This window comes from Rattus norvegicus, chromosome 8 (assembly GCF_036323735.1).
Source record: "Rattus norvegicus strain BN/NHsdMcwi chromosome 8, GRCr8, whole genome shotgun sequence".
In the NCBI taxonomy this organism is placed as follows: domain Eukaryota; kingdom Metazoa; phylum Chordata; class Mammalia; order Rodentia; family Muridae; genus Rattus; species Rattus norvegicus.
Window position 1 is genome coordinate 117,287,696 of NC_086026.1, and position 18,884 is coordinate 117,306,579.

At 48.5% G+C, this 18,884-nt stretch overlaps 1 protein-coding gene across 6 annotated transcripts in view; it reads right to left on the minus strand.

The window, feature by feature from the left end:
* Positions 1–11,170: 11,170 nt before the first annotated feature.
* Positions 11,171–18,884, minus strand: part of Rbm5 (RNA binding motif protein 5) — a 29,242-nt gene continuing 21,528 nt past the window's right edge. For 4 of the 6 annotated variants that reach the window (XM_006243739.5, XM_006243738.5, XM_039081222.2 and 1 more), the window contains 8 exons: positions 17,165–17,326; positions 15,937–16,086; positions 15,786–15,857; positions 15,042–15,221; positions 14,693–14,767; positions 13,483–13,580; positions 13,275–13,404; positions 11,171–11,770 (listed from right to left, as the gene is read on the minus strand). In XM_006243739.5, the coding sequence (XP_006243801.1) occupies positions 11,645–11,770; positions 13,275–13,404; positions 13,483–13,580; positions 14,693–14,767; positions 15,042–15,221; positions 15,786–15,857; positions 15,937–16,086; positions 17,165–17,326 (993 nt within the window). In that variant the 3' untranslated portion in view covers positions 11,171–11,644. Of the gene's footprint in view, positions 11,771–13,274; positions 13,405–13,482; positions 13,581–14,692; positions 14,768–15,041; positions 15,222–15,785; positions 15,858–15,936; positions 16,087–17,164; positions 17,327–18,884 lie in introns of those variants that run through there. The other 2 variants (NM_001100548.1, XM_063265245.1) reach the window with 2 other exon arrangements.

Here is an 18,884-nt window from a genome sequence, read left to right on the forward strand (position 1 = left end):
CAACTCTCAGAGACTTTGGGACCAACCTGGCAGCTAGAGCCACAGGTGGACTGAGGAGGGGCTGGTGCAAGCTCAGCCCTGACTAGTTGCCATTACTGTACTTCTGCCCTCTCACACACAGAGGCTCTGTGCTAAGGACTGGACATTCAGGCCAGCTGGTCCCACAGTCTGACAGTCTGCTACAGAGTGAGTCCCCTGGGTTACCCAGTGACACCACACGGTTCTTGGTAGACACACCTGGGAGCACCGTGGCTCCTGGGGTCTCAGGCTTTTCCAGTAATGCATTAGCGAAGCCGAGCTTCAGAGACTCTATGGGCTGCCTGTGGCCTTGGAGACCTGGCTCTGGGGGTGGGGAGAGTGGAAGTCTCATGACCAAGTCAGAAAAGGAGGTGGGGACTTGAGGTGCTGACCTTCCCAGACTGCTCACCAGGCCAGTTTTAAGTGGGCTTGTTCCAGTCTAGATTCTTGGATTTGTGCCCAGAGTTCCCTTGAATTGAGGGCTTGGCCTGGTCACCGGGATTCTGAGAAGACACAGGGGTACCTGGCAGGCCTAAGAAAGCTGTGTAAACCTGGTGCAGTGAGAGGAATGAATCTCGGTGGGGGTTTGGAAAGATGAAGAAGCCCCTGGCAGCTAAAGCTGCCAGCTGTGCTTCCAGAGTCTCTGTGGCTGCTGTCCCAGGAAGCTGGTGCTCCTGGGTAAGAGGGAGGCGAAGGTTTCCCTTCCGTTCCCCGAGGGCAGTGACTAGTCAGTGTCTCAGCATTTAGGCCCAGAGCATTTGTCACAGGTATGGGGATGGGACCAAAGGTGGGGGCTCAGGGATACTCCTTCGGGATCCTACCCTCCGGTTCCAGTCACCCTAGATTAGCCACTTTGGAGGCGCTAACCAACGGTGGCAGCACTTGTTCTGTTTCCTTGTTTTGCTTTTTACATTTTTTAAAAAAGATTTATTTATTTATTTGTTTGTGACAGGGTTTCTCTGTACAGCCTGGCTGTCTGGGACCAGGCCAGCCTTGAACTCACAGAGATCCGCCTGCCTCTGTCTCCCCAGTGCTGGGGTTAAAGACATGCACCACAACTCTCAACATTTTTTAAGGGATTTTAGCATTGAATTCCATTACAGATGGTTGTGAGCCACCATGTGGTTGCTGGGAATTGAACTCAGGACCTCTGGAAGAGCAGTCGGTGCTCTTAACCGCTGAGCCATCTCTCCAGCCCTTATTTATTTATTATATACACTGTAGCTGTGTTCAGATACCCCAGAAGAGGGCATCAGACCGCATTACAGATGGTTGTGAGCCACCACGTGGTTACTAGGATTTGAACTCAGGACCTCTGGAAGAGCAGCCAGTGCTCTTAACCACTGAGCCATCTCTCCAGCCCATGCTTTTTACATTTTTGATTGCATTTGTTCATGTGTGTGTGTGTTTGTGTGTTTATTTGTATATTTGTGTGTGCACGCTTAGGACAGCTTGCAAGAGTTGCTTCTCTCCTATCCTATCGTGGTGTGAGTCTTGGAGACTGAATTTAGCATCGAGCTTGACAGCAAATCCTCTACCTGCTTCAGCCATCTTAAAAGGCCCCAGTGGCTCTTCTGTGAAGCACAGAGAACGCCCTGCATGGCTTTGTTCTGTTTTTACCAGAAAGGAGGAGGCAGAGACCAATAAGAGTATGCTGGAACCTTCACCATCCGAGTCCCTTGGCATAAAAACATCATGGCCGGCAGGGAGGAGACCCTGATCTGGACCCCTGATAGGACTGGGCAGGAGGGAACCCAAATCCCATGTGTGGACACACATAGAGACTGACTGCATGGACGTATTTGTTCTAAGATGGTGGAGACCCCTCTCCAGAGAGACACTTTCAAGCTGTTCTCGGCTCATCTTCATCTCTACTCAACCTGGAGTGGGCTGGGCCTTGTGGGCCTCAGTCATTGTCCCATGGATGGTATTCCTTTCTGCTCTGCCTGTGCCCTGCAGATATAACCATTGGAGATGTCAGGCACCAGGCTGCACAGAATGCACTTTGGTTCTTCTGCTGTGCGGTTTCCAAGCTCTCCATGAACAGGAGGAAGAGGGTCTGGGGCCAGAGAGAGAGCAGGAGCCAGGGAAAGGAAGGCTCCTAGGGGTGTGTGTGTGGGTTCACCCTGGGTTTACTTGGTCTGCCCTCACCTCCCCAAATGCATGAACCTAACTTGGGCAGGCCTGGCCTGAAAGCCTTATAGGAAGTATATGTGACAACAGATCAGGAAACCATGGATAACCTCATAGGTCACCTGGGCCTCAGGCCCTAGCACAGCAATGCCTGGCTTTCTATGGAACATTTCTACTGCTAATGACTCAGTTTCAAGACTCAAGCTGTAGTTTAACTTACAATATTGCCCAGGCTAGCCTTGAGCTCCTGCATCCGCCCCAGGGGGCTGGGATTACAGGGATGGGCTCCGTGTCCAGCTAAGTAAGGATGGCTTTGAATTCCTTAGCTAAGGATTGTCACCCCGTGTTGTCCACACAGGAGCTAAAGTACATTTCCCACCCTGCCCCCAGCCTTCACTCCACACGAGGTCCGATTTACCACCTCCAGCGCGCTGCCCCCGCCCTGTGCCCGTAACATTTTCTTTCAGTTCAGCGTGTGCCATATGTACGCCCACGAACACAAGACAATATTTATGTCTGGAAATCACCAATATTTACCCACATTTTATGGGCCCCCCACCCCCCTGCCTGGGAGAAGTCTACTTCTCTCCAACGCAGTATTTGCTCATGAGCTCAGAACAGTGTTTACCCCAAACTCCAGTTGTTTTGTTTCCTGGCAGCATGTGGACGGCTCCCTGAGCACGGAGCTTAGCTGTGTCCTGAGACATGCTCATGAAGCAGGGGCAGTGCCCACAGCCTACCGCTACTCAGCACCGCGCTCTGTTACTAACATCCCTTCCAGCCCCCAGTGGGTGACTTGGCTTAGAGGGTTACTTAAGCCGGAGTGGTAGGTAGCATCTCGGTGGATGGTGGTGAGCATGTCTTCCTCCTTGGCAGACTCAGCCTGGAAGTGGAGACAAATTGTGTGGCCTAGGGGGTCAGGATGAGGGGCGATGGGCTCTGGCTAGTGTGGCATCTTAGAAGTGGCTCTTTTACCACCCTCTGCTCCTGAGTCTTGTCCTATGCCAGTGGGCTTTCTCTGAGCCTGACTCACCCGTACCTAGTAAGAAGTCCTACGACTACTTAGATGAGGCTGCCCCCAGAAGCTAAAGACTTGCGGTTTTGAGGCTGCTTCACTCTCCTGATTTGCTTTCAGGACAAAGGTTTGGGCCAGGACCTGGCGGATTCTGCTTATCTCTGCATAAATATTTATCAGGCTCCAGGGCCTAGAGCCTGCAGCTGGCTGGGAGAGGGGTGGGGAGCAGGGGGGCAGAGGCTGAAGAAGGAGGGTTCTCAAAGCCCTTCCTAATGAGGGTGCTGGGAGGGGAGAATGTCACCCTGGGATCCTCTGGAGGGAGAAGACAGATGGACAGCGGGACACAGTAAGGGAGAGCCTGGTTATAATCCAGCAGGCCGACCTCGTGTCCCCAGGAAAATGGGGGAGGAGGCCAAAGAAGCAAGGCTACTTGAGACATTGTAGTGGTCTTAGACCGTCTTCCCATCAGGAGAGTTTGAGAGCTGTGCTCCTCACACACAGTTGGCTCTTTTCATTGCCCTCCCGGTGTGACCTCAATCCCCACACAGTCCTAGGTGCTCAAATGTCCTGAGAGTGGTACTTCCGCACCATAGACTCTCTCAGCCGTGGTACTCCTCCTGAGCAGTGCTTTTTCTAGATCCAAGCCTCTACAGAGCTTACTGCCCCTGCTGTGGAAGGAACTGTGCCTGGTGCAAGCCTCTTACCTTTCCCCACCTTCTCTCCTGCCCCCCACCCGCCTCCCCGAGCGCTCCAGGCCTTTCCCCCTTCTTGAGCACCCTGCTCCCATCTCCCGGATCCGTGCTCCTCCTTTCTCTTCTTTTCTCTTTAGCCACTGGCATTGCAAACCTAGGTGAACCACGCGCAGGCTGGCCACCTGGGGGAGGGGGTCTTGTCAGATCCTCAGCCTAGCTCTCCTTCGAGTCACCGGCACCCTGCCGCGGCCTCTTCCTCATTGGCATGCTGGTGAGACCCACAGGTGGAATCAAAGCTCTCCGCAGCACAGAGCTGAGCCGCACAGCCGGAATCGGGGAGACAAAGACTCCCCAGCCTGGGGAAGAGGGGGACAAGGGTAGAGTGGGCATATTTTGGGGCCCAGGGTTTCCTTCTCAAATGCTCCTAAAGACAAGGAGGACAGCCAGAGCCAATGAACACCCCAGTAGATAATGAGGGGACAGGGGGAAGGGATAGCCTCAGGCACAGCCTGGGGGGGAAGGCTCCCTCCCAAAGCCCAGAGCGCTCATTAGTGGAAGCCTACGGGGAGAGGCAGCTAAGTGGGTCAGTCCTCCTCCCCCAGCTGCCTGACAGGTGTGGGTGCGGAGGAGGCGTCTCAGCCTATTGTCCCTCTTGGAAGTCGGTTCTGTTCTGAGCCCCTGCCCTTCGACTCCCCCCCTTTTCCTTAGCCCCTGCCCACCAAGTCTTCAGCCGTTGTTCACCAGCTCCCCAACCCCCCTCCCAGTTTTTCCTTCCTCATTTTTTTGCTCCTGTCCCCCAACTCCATTTAAGCCTCCTGTCCCTCTACCTCCATCTCCTGACATTGTCCTTCAAAGGGCCACTACCTCCTCCCAGGGAGTCCTCCTGAGCTCCCCCCCTACTTCCTGCCCCCACTGGTCGGAGCTTCTCGGGTACTCTAACACACCAACCATAGATGTGGGGGGCGGGGTGGGGTGGCTCAGCCAGCCTCCCTAAGGCATCCTCCAGACTGAGCCACACCTGGGAGAAATTGAAATCTTAGACTCTTCCCCTACCCCCGCTAAAGAAGCAGACATCCCTGTCCGGGCCACGAAAGGCAGTAAAACTGCTCCGCTGGGGCCAGGCTGTGGGCTGTGCCAGAACCAGCATTCAGATTAGAGGAAGGAAGCCAAGCAGGGCATGTTGCAGGCTCCTAGCCAAAGCTTTTCTGTCCTGGTCCCCTCATGCCAACTGGCCTTGGGCATCCAATCTGGGGTTCCAAACTCCCTCTCTCCACTGTCCCCACTCTAGTCACACAGATGGTCCAAGAAGATCTATGGAATGGAGGAGAGAGGGAGAGAATTTCAAAGGTGGGTCTTTGTGCAGGATGTCTGGGTTCCGAATATCGGTATATACTTGAGGGAGGACAAGACACGCAGCCTGTTAGCTAGTCACCCTTTCTTCCAGGTCTCAGCCAGGTTTGGGCTATATCTTGATCAAGGATTTCCCTTTTCCATTCAGGCCACCTTCTTTGGGTAAGAAATCTCTGCACCTGTCGGGCTGGTTCCAGGACAAGGGATAGGTCTCACGTGAAAATCTGACATGCTTGCCATCAAAGTCATAATTCGGAGAGGAGCTGAGCAACTTTCCTGGTCTTCACCAAGCTCCATGGCTGCTCCAGGGTCACTGCAACCTGATTCGATTGAGTCTGGCTGCACAAGAGTTAATCTCAGTCCCCATCCCCGCCCCCTGCCCCATGTGTGCACAAATTCCAGGACCGCTTTCCATTAAGGACGCTAGCTCCCTCAGAGCAGATTTCATTTACATTAATAAGAACCAGAAAAATCCGTGTGTGTGGGGAGGGGTGGGGCGTGTGTGATGCTCAGGGTGTGTGGTTACCGCGTTCACAGTGTGTTAGTCTGGTAGAGGGCAGCATTGCGGGGCTCAGAAGTGAGCTCCGTGCCAGGGTTTAGATGCCAGGGAAAGGTAGAGAACATCCAACCTGAGATTCTTGTGGGGGTGGGGGCTGGAGAGATGGCTCAGTGGTTAAGAGCACTGACTGCTCTTCCAGAGGTCCCGAGTTCAAATCCCAGCAACCACATGGTGGCTCAACCATACAGTGTACTTATATAAAAGAAATAAAATTTAAAAATGTTTAAAAAGAGATTCTTCTGGGGAGAAGAGCCCAGCTTACTGTGGAGAGTCTTTCCTGGGGAATTATGGGGTGTGTGTGTGTGTGTGTGAAACCTGGCTGTGAGGATCAGCATCGGCAGAATCTAGTCTTTGAGGTCAGACAACCTCTGGAGCCCAGAGTCAGGGGTAAGAGCCCTGCATATGTATGAGCTGCTGAGCCTGGGTGTGCTGAGGCCTAATTTTACCCAGTCCGTGGGCTCTCTCTCCTTCTCTTCTGGGGGTGGTGCGGCTGCTGTATTCTTAGATCTAGAGACATTGAGCCCATCCCTCAGTCCAGGCTTCTGCAGTTTTGAGTCAGCTCTGAAGCTGAGCAGTGGTTGACCCCTTTTGATCCATTCAGGAGCTCGGGGATTGTCAAGAACCACTCCCTGGAAAAGGGGGGCGGATGCTGGAAGAGACAGCTCAGCAGTTAAGAGCATTGCTGCTTTTACCGGAGACCCAGATTCCAATCCTAGCACTCATCTGGAAGCTAGCAACCATCTATAACTCCAGTTGCAGGGGATCTGCTGCCCCCTTTTGGCTTCCAATGGCACTGGGCATGCATGAATCCTTTAATCCAGCACTTGAAAGGCAGAAGGAGGTGGGTATCTGACTTTAGGCCAGCCTGGTCTACAGATCGAGTCCCAGGACACCCAGGATTACACAGAACCACCCTGTCTTGAACTCCCCCTGCCTGCTCCCCCCCAAAAACCAAAAAAGTCATCAAACTAGGGGGACCTGCAGAATGAGTATGTGCTCGAGAGCATATACTGGGCAGTGATTTGCACTGCTGTCATCTGGTGCTATTACCCTGGGAGTCAACATTTTTATCTTGGTTCCCAACCAGCTGCCAGAGGAGGTCTCTCTCCTTCCTTTTGGGGGTGAGCATATCTGATTCCTTCCAGACTGTACTTGACACACAAGGGGGACTTTGATGACTGCCTGCCCTACATGCTGGTGGTTAGGACAGAGGTATACATGATGTACGTGTTTTACACATTAGAGTGCAGGTGTTTGCTGTAGTGGCCCTTGAATATTTCTAGGCTTCTGGGAAAATATCCATACTGGCTTCTACTGCTAGATGACGACTTCTGTGCACACACCACCTGAATGTAGCCAATGGTGGGGAGGTGGAAGGGAAGGAAGCCCCAGCTGTGGTTCCCCTCAAGAATGGACTCAGTTTTGCCATGTTCCAGGCCCAGTAGGTAGGGCACCATCTGCGGGGCAGGCAATGGTGGGCTTCTGCACCTGCACCCAGTCTGGCTCTGGCATCAAGTCCAGAAAGGGTGAAGGGAGGCTTTAATTGCACTCATGAACCATTCTCAAATAGCATCTGTCCAGCCTCACACTGGGTGTTGATGCTTACCTGGGACTTGGGAGCCTGGGAACCACCCCTGGGCTCAGGGGTCTTCCTGGCCTCTGAGGAGGAGGAGGAGCCCTAGCTCCCCGCTTCCCACAACTCAGTCTCATTAGCATGCTAAATTCACCCACTGCACTGTTGTCTTATCTCCCGGCAGCCTCAGAACAGAATGGAAGACTCCCCCAGACCCTCTGGCTGGCTGCTCCTCCCCTTCTTATCTTGCCCCCTCAGCCTCCCACCCCCTTGCAGCAGCTGCAGATCTTTCCAGCTTCTCTTCCCAGCATCCTCTAGGTCTTGCTCTTTGTCTTTTGTCTTTCTTCTCTCTCTCCCTGGGGCATTGGGTGTACATCTGAAGGTTCAGATCACTCCAGAATCAGAGAGTATGGTGCTGGGGCCTGACAGTTTCAACAGGCCGTGAACACAAGGGGTCTTGGGAGTCTCTAGCTTTCAGTTTGTTCTTCAGCCGGTCCTGTCACCATCTTACCCAGCAGGCTCAGATCTTGAGGTTTGACAAGGTACCCAGGTTGGAATGCGGCTTCAGCATTCCCCAGCAGTAAGCTCCAATTATTTGAACAGCAGTCTTCTCTCTAAACTGGATGAAAACGGAGCCTGGGATCTGAGGGCCCTGTACTCTCTGCTGGAACCGGCTTTCTGTCTAGGTGTGGCTAACTCTCCAGTTTGTTCTAACCCTTCCAGAGGTTTCTAGAGCTACCCTTCCTACCACTTTACAGAAGACAAAGTTAAAGGCCTGTGGGCATCTTTAGCTTCTATTTGAGAGCTCTAGGCGACTCCCCTTGGAAGGTGGAGCTACAAGCTTCAGGTCTGACTACTATGTCGTCGCATTATGTAGATGGCGGAAGGGAGCATGAGGCAGAAATGCATCTTATCAACAGAACCTCTTTACCAGGAGAGGAAAGGATTGCTCGGAGACTGGAGCCCTCACAGTACACAGGGCCAGCCTGGTTCTTGCTCTACAGCTCCACGGTTAGGTGTTGTGGAACTTTTCTTCTAGTTTTTAGAGAAAGGGCCTCATTATATAGCCTTGGCTTGGCCTTGGGCTGATCTGGAACTTAGAGAAATCCACCAACCTCTGTCTCCTAAATGCTGGGATTAAAGACGCCTGGCGCCTTGCCAGGTGACAATTTTATAAAAAGGTTTTTAATTATGTGTTTGTGTTTGAGTCTGTGTGGGTGACCGAAGATGTCCATGGAGATCAGAGGGGTCAGATCCCTGGAGTTAAGAGGATGCTGTCAACAACAGCCCAAAGTAGGTGCCCTACAGGAGCAGCGCTCTCTATCTGCTGGGCCATCTCTCCAGCACCCTCTCCGTTTTTAAATCAAGGCCAAAGGCCTCACTACAGAGCTTAGGCTGACCTTGAGTCTGTAACAATCCTACCGTTTCTGGCCCCCAAGTGCTAGGATTATACTGAAAGCATCTTCTCAGCTAGTGGAGCTTGGAGAGGTCCCCTGAGCAGCTTACAGCCTTGGCAACGAAGTACTTTGTGGTCTGAGTTTAGCAGTATTTCCAGATCTTCAGTTTAGGAAGAAAGCTTGTTCGTTTCCTGTCTCAGGCCTCTGGCTTACTGGCCTGGGCAAAGATGATGGAGTGCTGCCACCTCGTGGCCACATATAGCACTGTGCTCTCAGGATCTGGGTCTCCTGAGAGCAGTCTCCCCCTTAAGCACTCCACCTGTCCCTAAGGGCATTCACCCCTCCGGATAGGGGTAGCTAGACTTCGGCACCCTTGAGATCCCCCCAGCCAGACTTTGCATGCCTGGAGAGCTTAGCTCAGGCCTGGCCACTCATCTGGGCTTTGAAACTTGTTTGATGCACAGCCATGACAGCTGCTCCTGGATGGTCCTCAAAGCCCTGTACATTGTAGCAGCTGTCCCAGCCAAGGGCAGTCTGGACTCAGAAACCCTGGAGGCTTTCTGCAGGTCAGCCTAGGCTGATGGGGAATTTGCATTACCTCAGCAGCACTCACCTCCTCAAACCCAATCAAAGATGGTCAGGAGGGAAGGCACCCCATAGGCAGGTTAGAGGAAATTTTGAAACTGGCTGTAAAATTAAAAAAGGACTGGGCTCAGATGCATGGTAGCAGGAGTGGCTGAAGAACAATGTGAAAAGTCTGACAAGTAGTGTAAGAAGGGTACAAGTGTTCCTGTTAGCATGAGCAGTCAACTTAAGGCGTGAGATGGTTGAGGGAGGGATCTCTTCTCTTCTACAGGGCAGACACTGCCATCCAAGCTTTCGCGACTCCACTGAAGGTAATTAGGAGCTTCCAGAGCCATGCCACCTATACTCGCCTGAGAGCCATCATGCTGTCGCAGCTTAATTAGACTGCTTATGACTGCTGCTCAGGTGGTAAAGTCACTACCCTCTCCCTAGAGGCTTCTGTAGGTAGGAAGACTGGCTAATCGTCCCCAGGGCAGACACTTGTCCAGCTGACACATCCAGCGCCCAAGCATAGGGAATGTGTGGCCTCATCTCTGAGTGGTTGCCATGTATGCCCACACTTGGGAGTTTTGCATTTGGTCTCACTTTGCCTAGCAAAGCTGCAACACACCTCTCCAGGGAGCTACTAAGCTGGCTGGGACCGGCCCATTTAAAGTCCTTCCTATTGACATCCCAACTGTATAAGGACCATGTCTGCCTGAACACAGACTACCTTCCCTGACAACTTCACATTGGCTGTAGGAACACCCATCTGAGTCTGACACCCTCACACTTTCTGCTCAGCTGTAGTGGTACAATCATAGTTCCTGCACTTGAAGGCAATGACAAGAGGATCTTTGTGAGTTCAAGTCCTGCCTATTCTACATAAGGATTTCCAGGAAAGCCAGGGCAATATAAACTGCCCCCCTCCTCCCTAGTCAAATCAAATCAAGCAACAACCTGGAGGGACAGATCTACAGTTAAGTACTGGTTGCTCTTAGGAAAACCTGAATTTGATTCCCAATACCCACATGAGGGCTCCCAGGGGATCTGCCATTACTTCTGATACATAGGTACAGATATGTAGACATAAGAATGGGATTTCTTATGCTCTGGGCCCTAAGATCATTACCATCACATTTAAGTCTTTTTTGGACAAAATGCTTCTTGCCCTAGTGTTAAGGATAGAAACCCCATAAATGCACCACAGCACCCTTCCCTACAGGTGAGTGTTGGCACCTCCATTCCAGCAAAGGAGAAAAAAAGTAGTTTTATCTGAACCCCTGTCAAGGCAGGGAGGATCATGCCCATAACTGCAGCACTCTGGAGGCTGAGGCAGGAAGATCCCAAGTTCAAGGCTAGCCTGGGTTATACAGTGAGACAGAAAAAACAGGGACTGGAGAAGGCTCAGTGGTTTAGAGCACTTGTTCTCCTCAGAGGACCCACACTTGACTCCCAACACCCACAGGCAGTTCATAACTTCAGTTTCAACACCCTCTTGTGGCTTCTGTGGGTGCCAGCATGCACATATGCACAGACATTACTTGAATACACATAGATCTAAAGTTGTTTTTTAAAAATTAAAGAACAAAACCAAAGGGAGGTTCTATTTGGATGAGCAGTAATCTAGTCATGTAATCTCTGCCCTGGCAGGTCTAGAACCTAAATACTGAGATAAAAGCAGTCCTATCCATGCTTAGGAACTGGAAGTAGAGAGAACCAAAAGATTACAAGTACCAAACCAGCCTGGGCTAGCCTAGGTTGTATAACTCATCTCAAAAAAACCAATTGCAAAGAAAAACCATCACAGATCCAACTGTCTCAACAGCCTTTACCACCCATTCTCTCAATAAAGACACAGGAAACCCATTTTTGAAGGTATTTCTTTTGTAAAGGAGCCAGACATGGCAGCTAGACTGAAAATCTTCCAAAATTCTGTACAAATGTATAATATACAAATATACACAAGGCTATTGCCAGGAAAGGACATAACAACAATAAATGACAGTGGTGGCTTTGGTGTTGACAACCACTCCGAGCTTCTCAAGCCCCCAAGAAGCAGGGACACAACACAGGCGACAACATGTAAAACACATTATATTTACACTATATACACCTTGTATAAAAAGCCCATTGTCCCCTCTGTTCACAAATCCTTAGGTGGGAAGAAAGGTTGTTTACCAGGTAACCCACATAAGGGAGCTCATTTAAGGTAGGAGAACCCCTCAGAATGAAGTGGTTCATCCTAAAACTATTAACAGCACAAGGCATGCCCTAGAGACAGGCAGTAAGAGCAACTGAGGAGATGGCTTGCTCCCTGTGCTCAGCATGGCTTCGCCAGTCTCACTCCATCTCAGTGAACCGGGCAAACATGGCTTTCCGAACAGCATCTTTGTAGGAATCGGCACCTGACAACCCATATGCACTGCCTTTGGCTCCTAAGCCAGCTCCTTTTAGCCGGACTTGAGCCTGGGGAAACAAAGAGACTGTTAGTGGCTGATAAGCAAGGCACAGATGGACGCACCCACTTCTATCCCACCCATACCATTGAACAAAAGTACACATAAAAAGAAGGCGAGGGCTAACACTGGACCTGGAGACAATTTTAAGGACTGGGGCAATAGAAGTGCTTAAGGAAATGAACCCACTCATACTCTTGAATGCCTACTCAGTGAACATTGGTGGCTGGTAAGGTCTCTAAAGCTGAGGCCTGGGTAAGGTAATTATAGGCACAAGTTCAAACACGATGGATAATGCCAATAAAACTCCCATGCACCGGGGAAACATGCTTGCATAAAGTAAAAACAAGAAAGGCTGACAATGGTTGTGCCCCAGGGCAGTCTCTGCTACAGTTCCTGCCTTGGCCAATGGCTCTGAGCCTCTGAGCCCAGGACTGCCTCAATTTAGGCTCTGACAAATTGAGTAATTTCTTCTTCTAAATTTAAATTTTAGATGGGTAAGTTGGGGTGGGAAGTTCAAGACAGGGTCTCACTGAGTTGGCCAGTTAGGCCTCTTGTCTCAGTTTACCAAAAACAGGCCTGTACCACTGTATCTGCCTTACATTTTCTTTAAAAATTAAAAAAAAAAAATTGTCCGGGGGGGGGGGGTGAAGGAGTGGGGATGTATGGCATGGTGCACAAATGTCAAAGGACAGCTTTGTAAAGATGGTTCTCTTCTAGTTTTATGTAGGTTCTGGGGACCTAACTTAAGTTGCTAGGCTTCCCTGTTGAGCCATCTTGTTGGTCCTGGAATATTTTTTTTTTAAACATTTATTCATTTATTATATATAAGTACACTGTAGCTGTCTTCAGACACACCAGAAGAGGGCACCGGATCTCTTTACAGATGGTTGTGAGCCACCATGTGGTTGCTGGGAATTGAACTCAGGACCTTGGGAAGAGCAGTCGGTGCTCTTAACCACTGAGCCATCTCTCCAGCCCAGGTCCTGGAATATTTCAATTACTCACTCATTTCTATGTCTATGATTATTTTGCCTGCATGTGTGTCTGTGCACCACATGTATGCAGTGCCTGTGGAGGCCGCAAGAGCAGAAAGCACTCTCTTTTTTTTTTTTTCCGGAGCTGGGGACCGAACCCAGGGCCTTGTGCTTCCTAGGTAAGCGCTCTACCACTGAGCTAAATCCCCAGCCCCAGAAAGCACTCTCAAATGACAAACTATCTTTCTAAATGTTCATTTTCAAGCAAGGGCACTAGGCCTATGGCACATGTCTTTAGTTTTAGCACTCTCTAGGCAGGGCCATATACACCTCTGAGTCCGATTCCAGTCTGGTCTACATAGTGAGTTCCAGGAAAATCATGGCTACACGGGGCACTTGATCTCAAAACAAAACAAAACAAAACTCCCTCTTAAAAACAAAAGGACACAATGAGGGAGATGAAGAAGGGGTTTCAGGGGAAGTGTGCCTCTGCCTACTTAACACCCAGCACCTATGAATATCAGAGCCCATACTTACCTCAATGGGAGCCGTGATGCCTTGACACTTTCTTCCTAAGCCTGAGCCTTCCCGCCAGCCCATAGCCTGCAGCATCTTGTTGCCAATGTTACTGTGGTCAATGCCATCTTTGGTGGGCTGCTCGTAATTCCTGCCAGTGGCAAACACACAGTTACTTAAACAGCCAGAGCCCTAGCTAGTGAACTGGAAAATGGTGCACATCACATACACAGTGCCAGCATCGAACTGTTTCTTGCGCTTGGGCTCTGGGGGCTCTGGAATTCCATATTTCTCTCGTCTTTCTGCTGCTCGATCTCGGTATTTCATCTATATAGAGAATAACAAAAGGATAAGCGAGGAGGACCCTCATTTCAACTTTCAATAGCATTGTATATTCAGATGTTAACCTGTAGTAGCCTTTAACCTGGAGCCTATTAGTGTGTACTTCAATACAAAATTCCTTTGTCTCCTTTACCATTTTTGGTCTCATTGCTTGTCACTGTCCCAAAGATGAGGCAGCCAGAACTTCCCACTTCCAGGTAGCATTTGGACAGGTCTACTTCCAGAAACAGAGGCTTCCTGAAACCCACCCGGAAAACCCTGGAGAGGGCTGGAGAGATGGCTCAGCGGTTAAGAGCACTGGCTGCTCTTCCAGAGGTCCTGAGTTCAATTCCCAGCAACCACATGGTGGCTCACAACCATCTGTAAAGAGATCTGATGCCCTCTTCTGGTGTATCTGAAGACAGCTACAGTGTACTTATATATAATAAATGAATAAATCTTAAAAAAAATAAAAACAAAAACAAAAACAAAAAACCCGGAGAGCTGGCACTATACTCAGTGGGGATCAGACACCTCAGATTGATCCCGGGGCGGGAAACTTCTAAATGATTTTTAATGTATAGGTCTCTAGGTGCATTTACAATTCTATCTGGCCCTATCTCATCAACCAGTAATCCCACAGGCATTACAGACTAATAAATCTTTGTTCTCCGCCCCATTTACCATGTACAGCCCACTCCTCCCTTCTACATGACTGGGAAACCATCACATGCTTTCCTGTCTTCAGTGCCTGATTTGAAGCCTTCCTCACCATTCAGGAACGCTTATGTTAGCAGGACAAACAAGGAAACACATGTTTTCCTTAATTAAATCCACTGCTGGGCTCACAAAACACACGCTAGTCCAGTTACATGAGGTACAATGGCTGGATGACAAAGTGTTTTTGATATATCCTTCCATTTTGCTTAGGAACTTGGAATTAAAGCAAAATGGTGTGGTCATATAGGCCTACAGTGGTAACTACTTGGAAAGCGTGAGCCTAAGAGGTCAGGGCCAACCTGTGAACGTAGCAAGACTCCATCTAAACAAACAAAACACAAAGTACTGAAGGCAGGTATGCTAGGATTCTCATCCAAACACAGTGTCCAAGTACTCACCTCTCTCTCTCTCAGCTCCAGGGCTTCCAACTCCTGCTCGCTCAGCCTGGATCTTCGGTAGATGTCCATATTTTGCTGTTACAAGAGAGTTTACAGACACATTTAGAATTCAGACCACTTTAATATGAAATGTCCTAACATTAGTACTTTGTATTATATTCTGGCCAAATCTCACTACATGATTAGCATCCAAACCAAATCCAGGAGTGTGTGAAGGTAAAGTGAGTCTCTTACCTCCTATGACACCAGGCACCTATGCAACAGATGGGTATTCACTGAACCTCACCAGGGCCATCACTCCCACCACTAAATTCCCTCCCTTCCCCAATAGCAAGACAAGTTAGGCCACCTTGTGTAAATCAGAGAGCTGCTGGTGCCTGACCAGGGCATCTCTGTTTGGGAACTGCCGTCGGCACAGCAGGCAGGCCATCTTCTTCCAGTCAGCTAGTTTCTCTTCCTCACTCTCAAGTCTCTCTACCAGCTCTTCCTCATTGTCACTGTCACCACTGTAAGCTGCAACCAGACCTCTCTGGAGACAAAATGACAATGGGTCACTGGAAATTCCACAGATAAAACAGCCAAAAGGTGAGAGAATCTCTATTGCTCTGTGTTGTCTTTCAGTAAACAACACTTCATCAACTGCCTGGAACAGCCTTCTGGAAACAATCCCATGAAGCCCAAGAAATGGTTTCTTAGATGACTGTTTTCAAACCACTGAGCATGCATAAAAACTCCAAACACAACAACAGATCAGAGCAACGGCCCAGCTAGCCCAGTATCTATCAAGAAAGTAAGTTTTCACTTTGTCCTAATTTCCTTTCCAGACCATTAAAAATTCTATTTACAAATGCCTCAGAAGCCAATTTACTTAGCTTAGGGATTCAGGCTTCATTCATCGGTCCATCTCACCTGTTCTCAGGCACGAAAACAAAGCCCTCAATGTGGATTCTATATGCCAAAGCTGTTCCAAATACCCACTGACAGAGAAAAGCATCCCATTTTAAGAGGGAATTGCATTAGCCAAGATGTAGCAGAAACTCAAAGTGAGACATAAACCACACAGCTGGTTAGACCACAGGTGGCACTTCCTTACTTTGAGGGGATTTTCCTCATCTCCATTTCGCACCAATTCAGGGATGAGTTGCTGCCTTTCAGCTAAGGCTCCCTGGAAAACAGAACATGCCATAAGCCACAACGGTTACAGAAACAGCCATTACGAAGTATGGCTCCTCCCGTTACCATACCTTCTTCTCAAAAAGAGCAAAGCCAGCATCTGCTGCAGCAGATTCTCTCCTTTCTTCTTCTCTCAATGAATTGACAGGTTGAAAGCTGTTTTTAAAATTTTCTTTCTGCTTATTTAAACTCTTAGCCCAGCGTTCCATGTCTTTGGCAATCTATTATCAAACAACAAACACCATCAAAAAGCACTTACCTCTCTGTGATCTAACAATAAATAAGCCAACAAGAATCTTACATTGTGGGGTTGGGGATTTGGCTCAGTGGTAGAGCGCTTGCCTAGCAAACGCAAGGCCCTGGGTTCGGTCCCCAGCTCCGGAAAAAAAAAGAATCTTACATTGTGAAACTCACAAGATAACTCAGTAGTAATCTGAGTTTGGTTCCTGGAACCCATGGTACAAGAGGAGAGAACCAACCTCCTTTGTTTCTGACCTCTACTCCACACACAAGCAGACAAATACATAAAGATTTATATAATATGTTAAATTATACATATGTGTATGGATCTGTGAGGCCAGGAAAGCCTGTCATATTCCCTGGAGCCAGAGTTACAGATGGAAGATCCCAAACATAAGTGCCAGGATTCCAGCTCAGGCTTCTGTGTGCAGCTTAACTGTCTCCCTGAGCCTGGATTTCTAAATGTGGGGTGAGGACAGTGCTCATGCTTGTGCACAGAGCTCTTTACTGACAGAACTGTCTTCCTGGCCTCCTGTCTCATCATTTTTTAGACAGGGATTCGTATAGTTCTAACTCACTATGGCCTTGCAGAGTTTTCTTGTTTTCTTTCAGGAGATCAGGCCTAGCACTTGAAATACTAGACAAGAACTCTACCTTGGGCTACATTTCTTGTCCAACCCAGTTTTTTATTTTTATGGATTAAATGTCAGGCAACTGAACATGCTAGGCAAGTACTCTACATTACCAGTGGCATATTTACTTTGAAACAGGGTTTTATTAAGGTGCTGATGAGAGAAAAGGTAGAAAGGAAGGAAGGAAGGAAGGAAGGAAGGAAGGAAGGAAGGAAGGAAGGAAAGAAGGAAGGAAGGGAATAAGGGAAAGTGTGTTTCTGCTGTAGCATCTTAGGTTGCTTCATTATAGGCTTGGACCAACAGGACCAGTAGCCCAGTTTTTAAGAATCCAAATAAAGCTGACTTAATTAAGTGTTACAAGCCAAAAATGAAGAATTAAGTGGATTTAAGTCTCTGAGGAACCATGGTGTCCTTGGACAGGTCATACCTGTTGAGCAGTTTTGCTCTTGGGCTTTTCTTTCTTCTCCTTTCCCTCTTTTGTGGAAGGTAGGCCAGCTTGTTGGTTAGAGCTAGACTCTGCAGCTGGCACGTAGGTCTCCTTCTCTCCATCCCAGTACAAGTACTGCTGTGTTAAGGAATTATAGTAGTACTGTAAGAGGAAAAAAAAGAATATGCAGTGACTGCAGATTTGTTGATGAAGGTTTTGTGTGGAGGAGATTGGTCCGAAGGCTATAATATGCCATATAAGCAGCTGCTCTACCACTGGCTATACCTCAAGTCCTGTTATGTTAACTTAAATATTAGGTCAATAGTAAAGCACCTCTGTAAACCCTAGCACTCCGGAGCCTTGGGCAGGATGACTACAATTGTAAAGTCAGTTTAGGCTATAGAGTTGAGAACTTATCTGAAAAACCAAACAGAAATCCAAGTAAGTCTGGTCTGGACACTCGTCTGTAAACCTAGCATTTGGGAGGTGGAAGCAGAAGGATCAGGATTTCATTCTCAGTTACAAAGGGAGTCTTTTTTTTTTTTTTTGGTTCTTTTTTTTGGAGCTGGGGACCGAACCCAGGGCCTTGCGCTTCCTAGGCAAGCGCTCTGCCACTGAGCCAAATCCCCAACCCCACAAAGGGAGTCTTAAGCCAGATGCATTTCAACACAACTAGCGAAAACAAAACCAAAACAAACCAATCCCCAAAACAAAAACAAAATATACCTAGGACTAGTGATAAAGTGATATAGAACACCTTGGTATGCATGAGGATGCACTAGCTAGTAAAGCATGAAACTTCTAGAAAAAGTAGATTACTTCTTCTCAAGAATAGAGGGTTTTTTTTTGGTTTGTCTTATTTAAAAACAAAACAAACAACAGGATCTTGAGGCTGGAGAGGTAGTTCAGTGGTTAGAAACAGGAGCTAATTTTCCAGGGGATCTGGGTTTTGATTCACAGCAACAACATGGTAGCTTACAACCATCTTTAACTCCAGTTCCAGGAGATCCAATCTCTTTTCTAGTTTTTTTAGGCACTGACAACTGGGCACTCAAATGGTACACATGCAAGCAAAATACCCATAATAAAATATAAATTTAAAAGTTAAAACAGGATCTCATGTAGCTGTGCTCATATTTAATGTGTAGAAGAGGCTACCTTGAACTCCTCATCCTCCTGCTTTGACCTCAGAAACCTGGGATGACAGGCGTGTACCACACCTAATATATGTAGTTGTTTCTGAGACAGGTCCTGGGTGTCCTAGAACCATGAGACCCACCAACTTCTGTCTAGGATATGTGCTATCACACATACCCCTTTTCTTCCTTATAAAATCATGGTTAGTCATGTCTGTTTGATTGCTTATACTGAGCTCAGAGGTCACAGACAACTTGGAGCTGGTTTCTTCTAACATCTAGTTTCTGGGTTATCAGGTTTGGGAGCAAGAGCCTTTTCCCATTCTACTAGCTGGGTCTTCTATGATGTCTCTTACAGAGAAAGGAACTGTGGGATTGTCACATATATGGCTGAATGAGGGAGAACTGCCATGGAGATGTCAGATGGAACAAATGACGGAAGTGAACTAATAAGGAAGAAGCTAGGCACACAGGCAGGCAGCATATTGTTTCTTCACACTTCTCACTCAGAAACCACAGGTACTCTACACCAACTTCCTGCTAAATGTACTTGTTTGCTATGCTATAGACACAGTTCCTAGTTA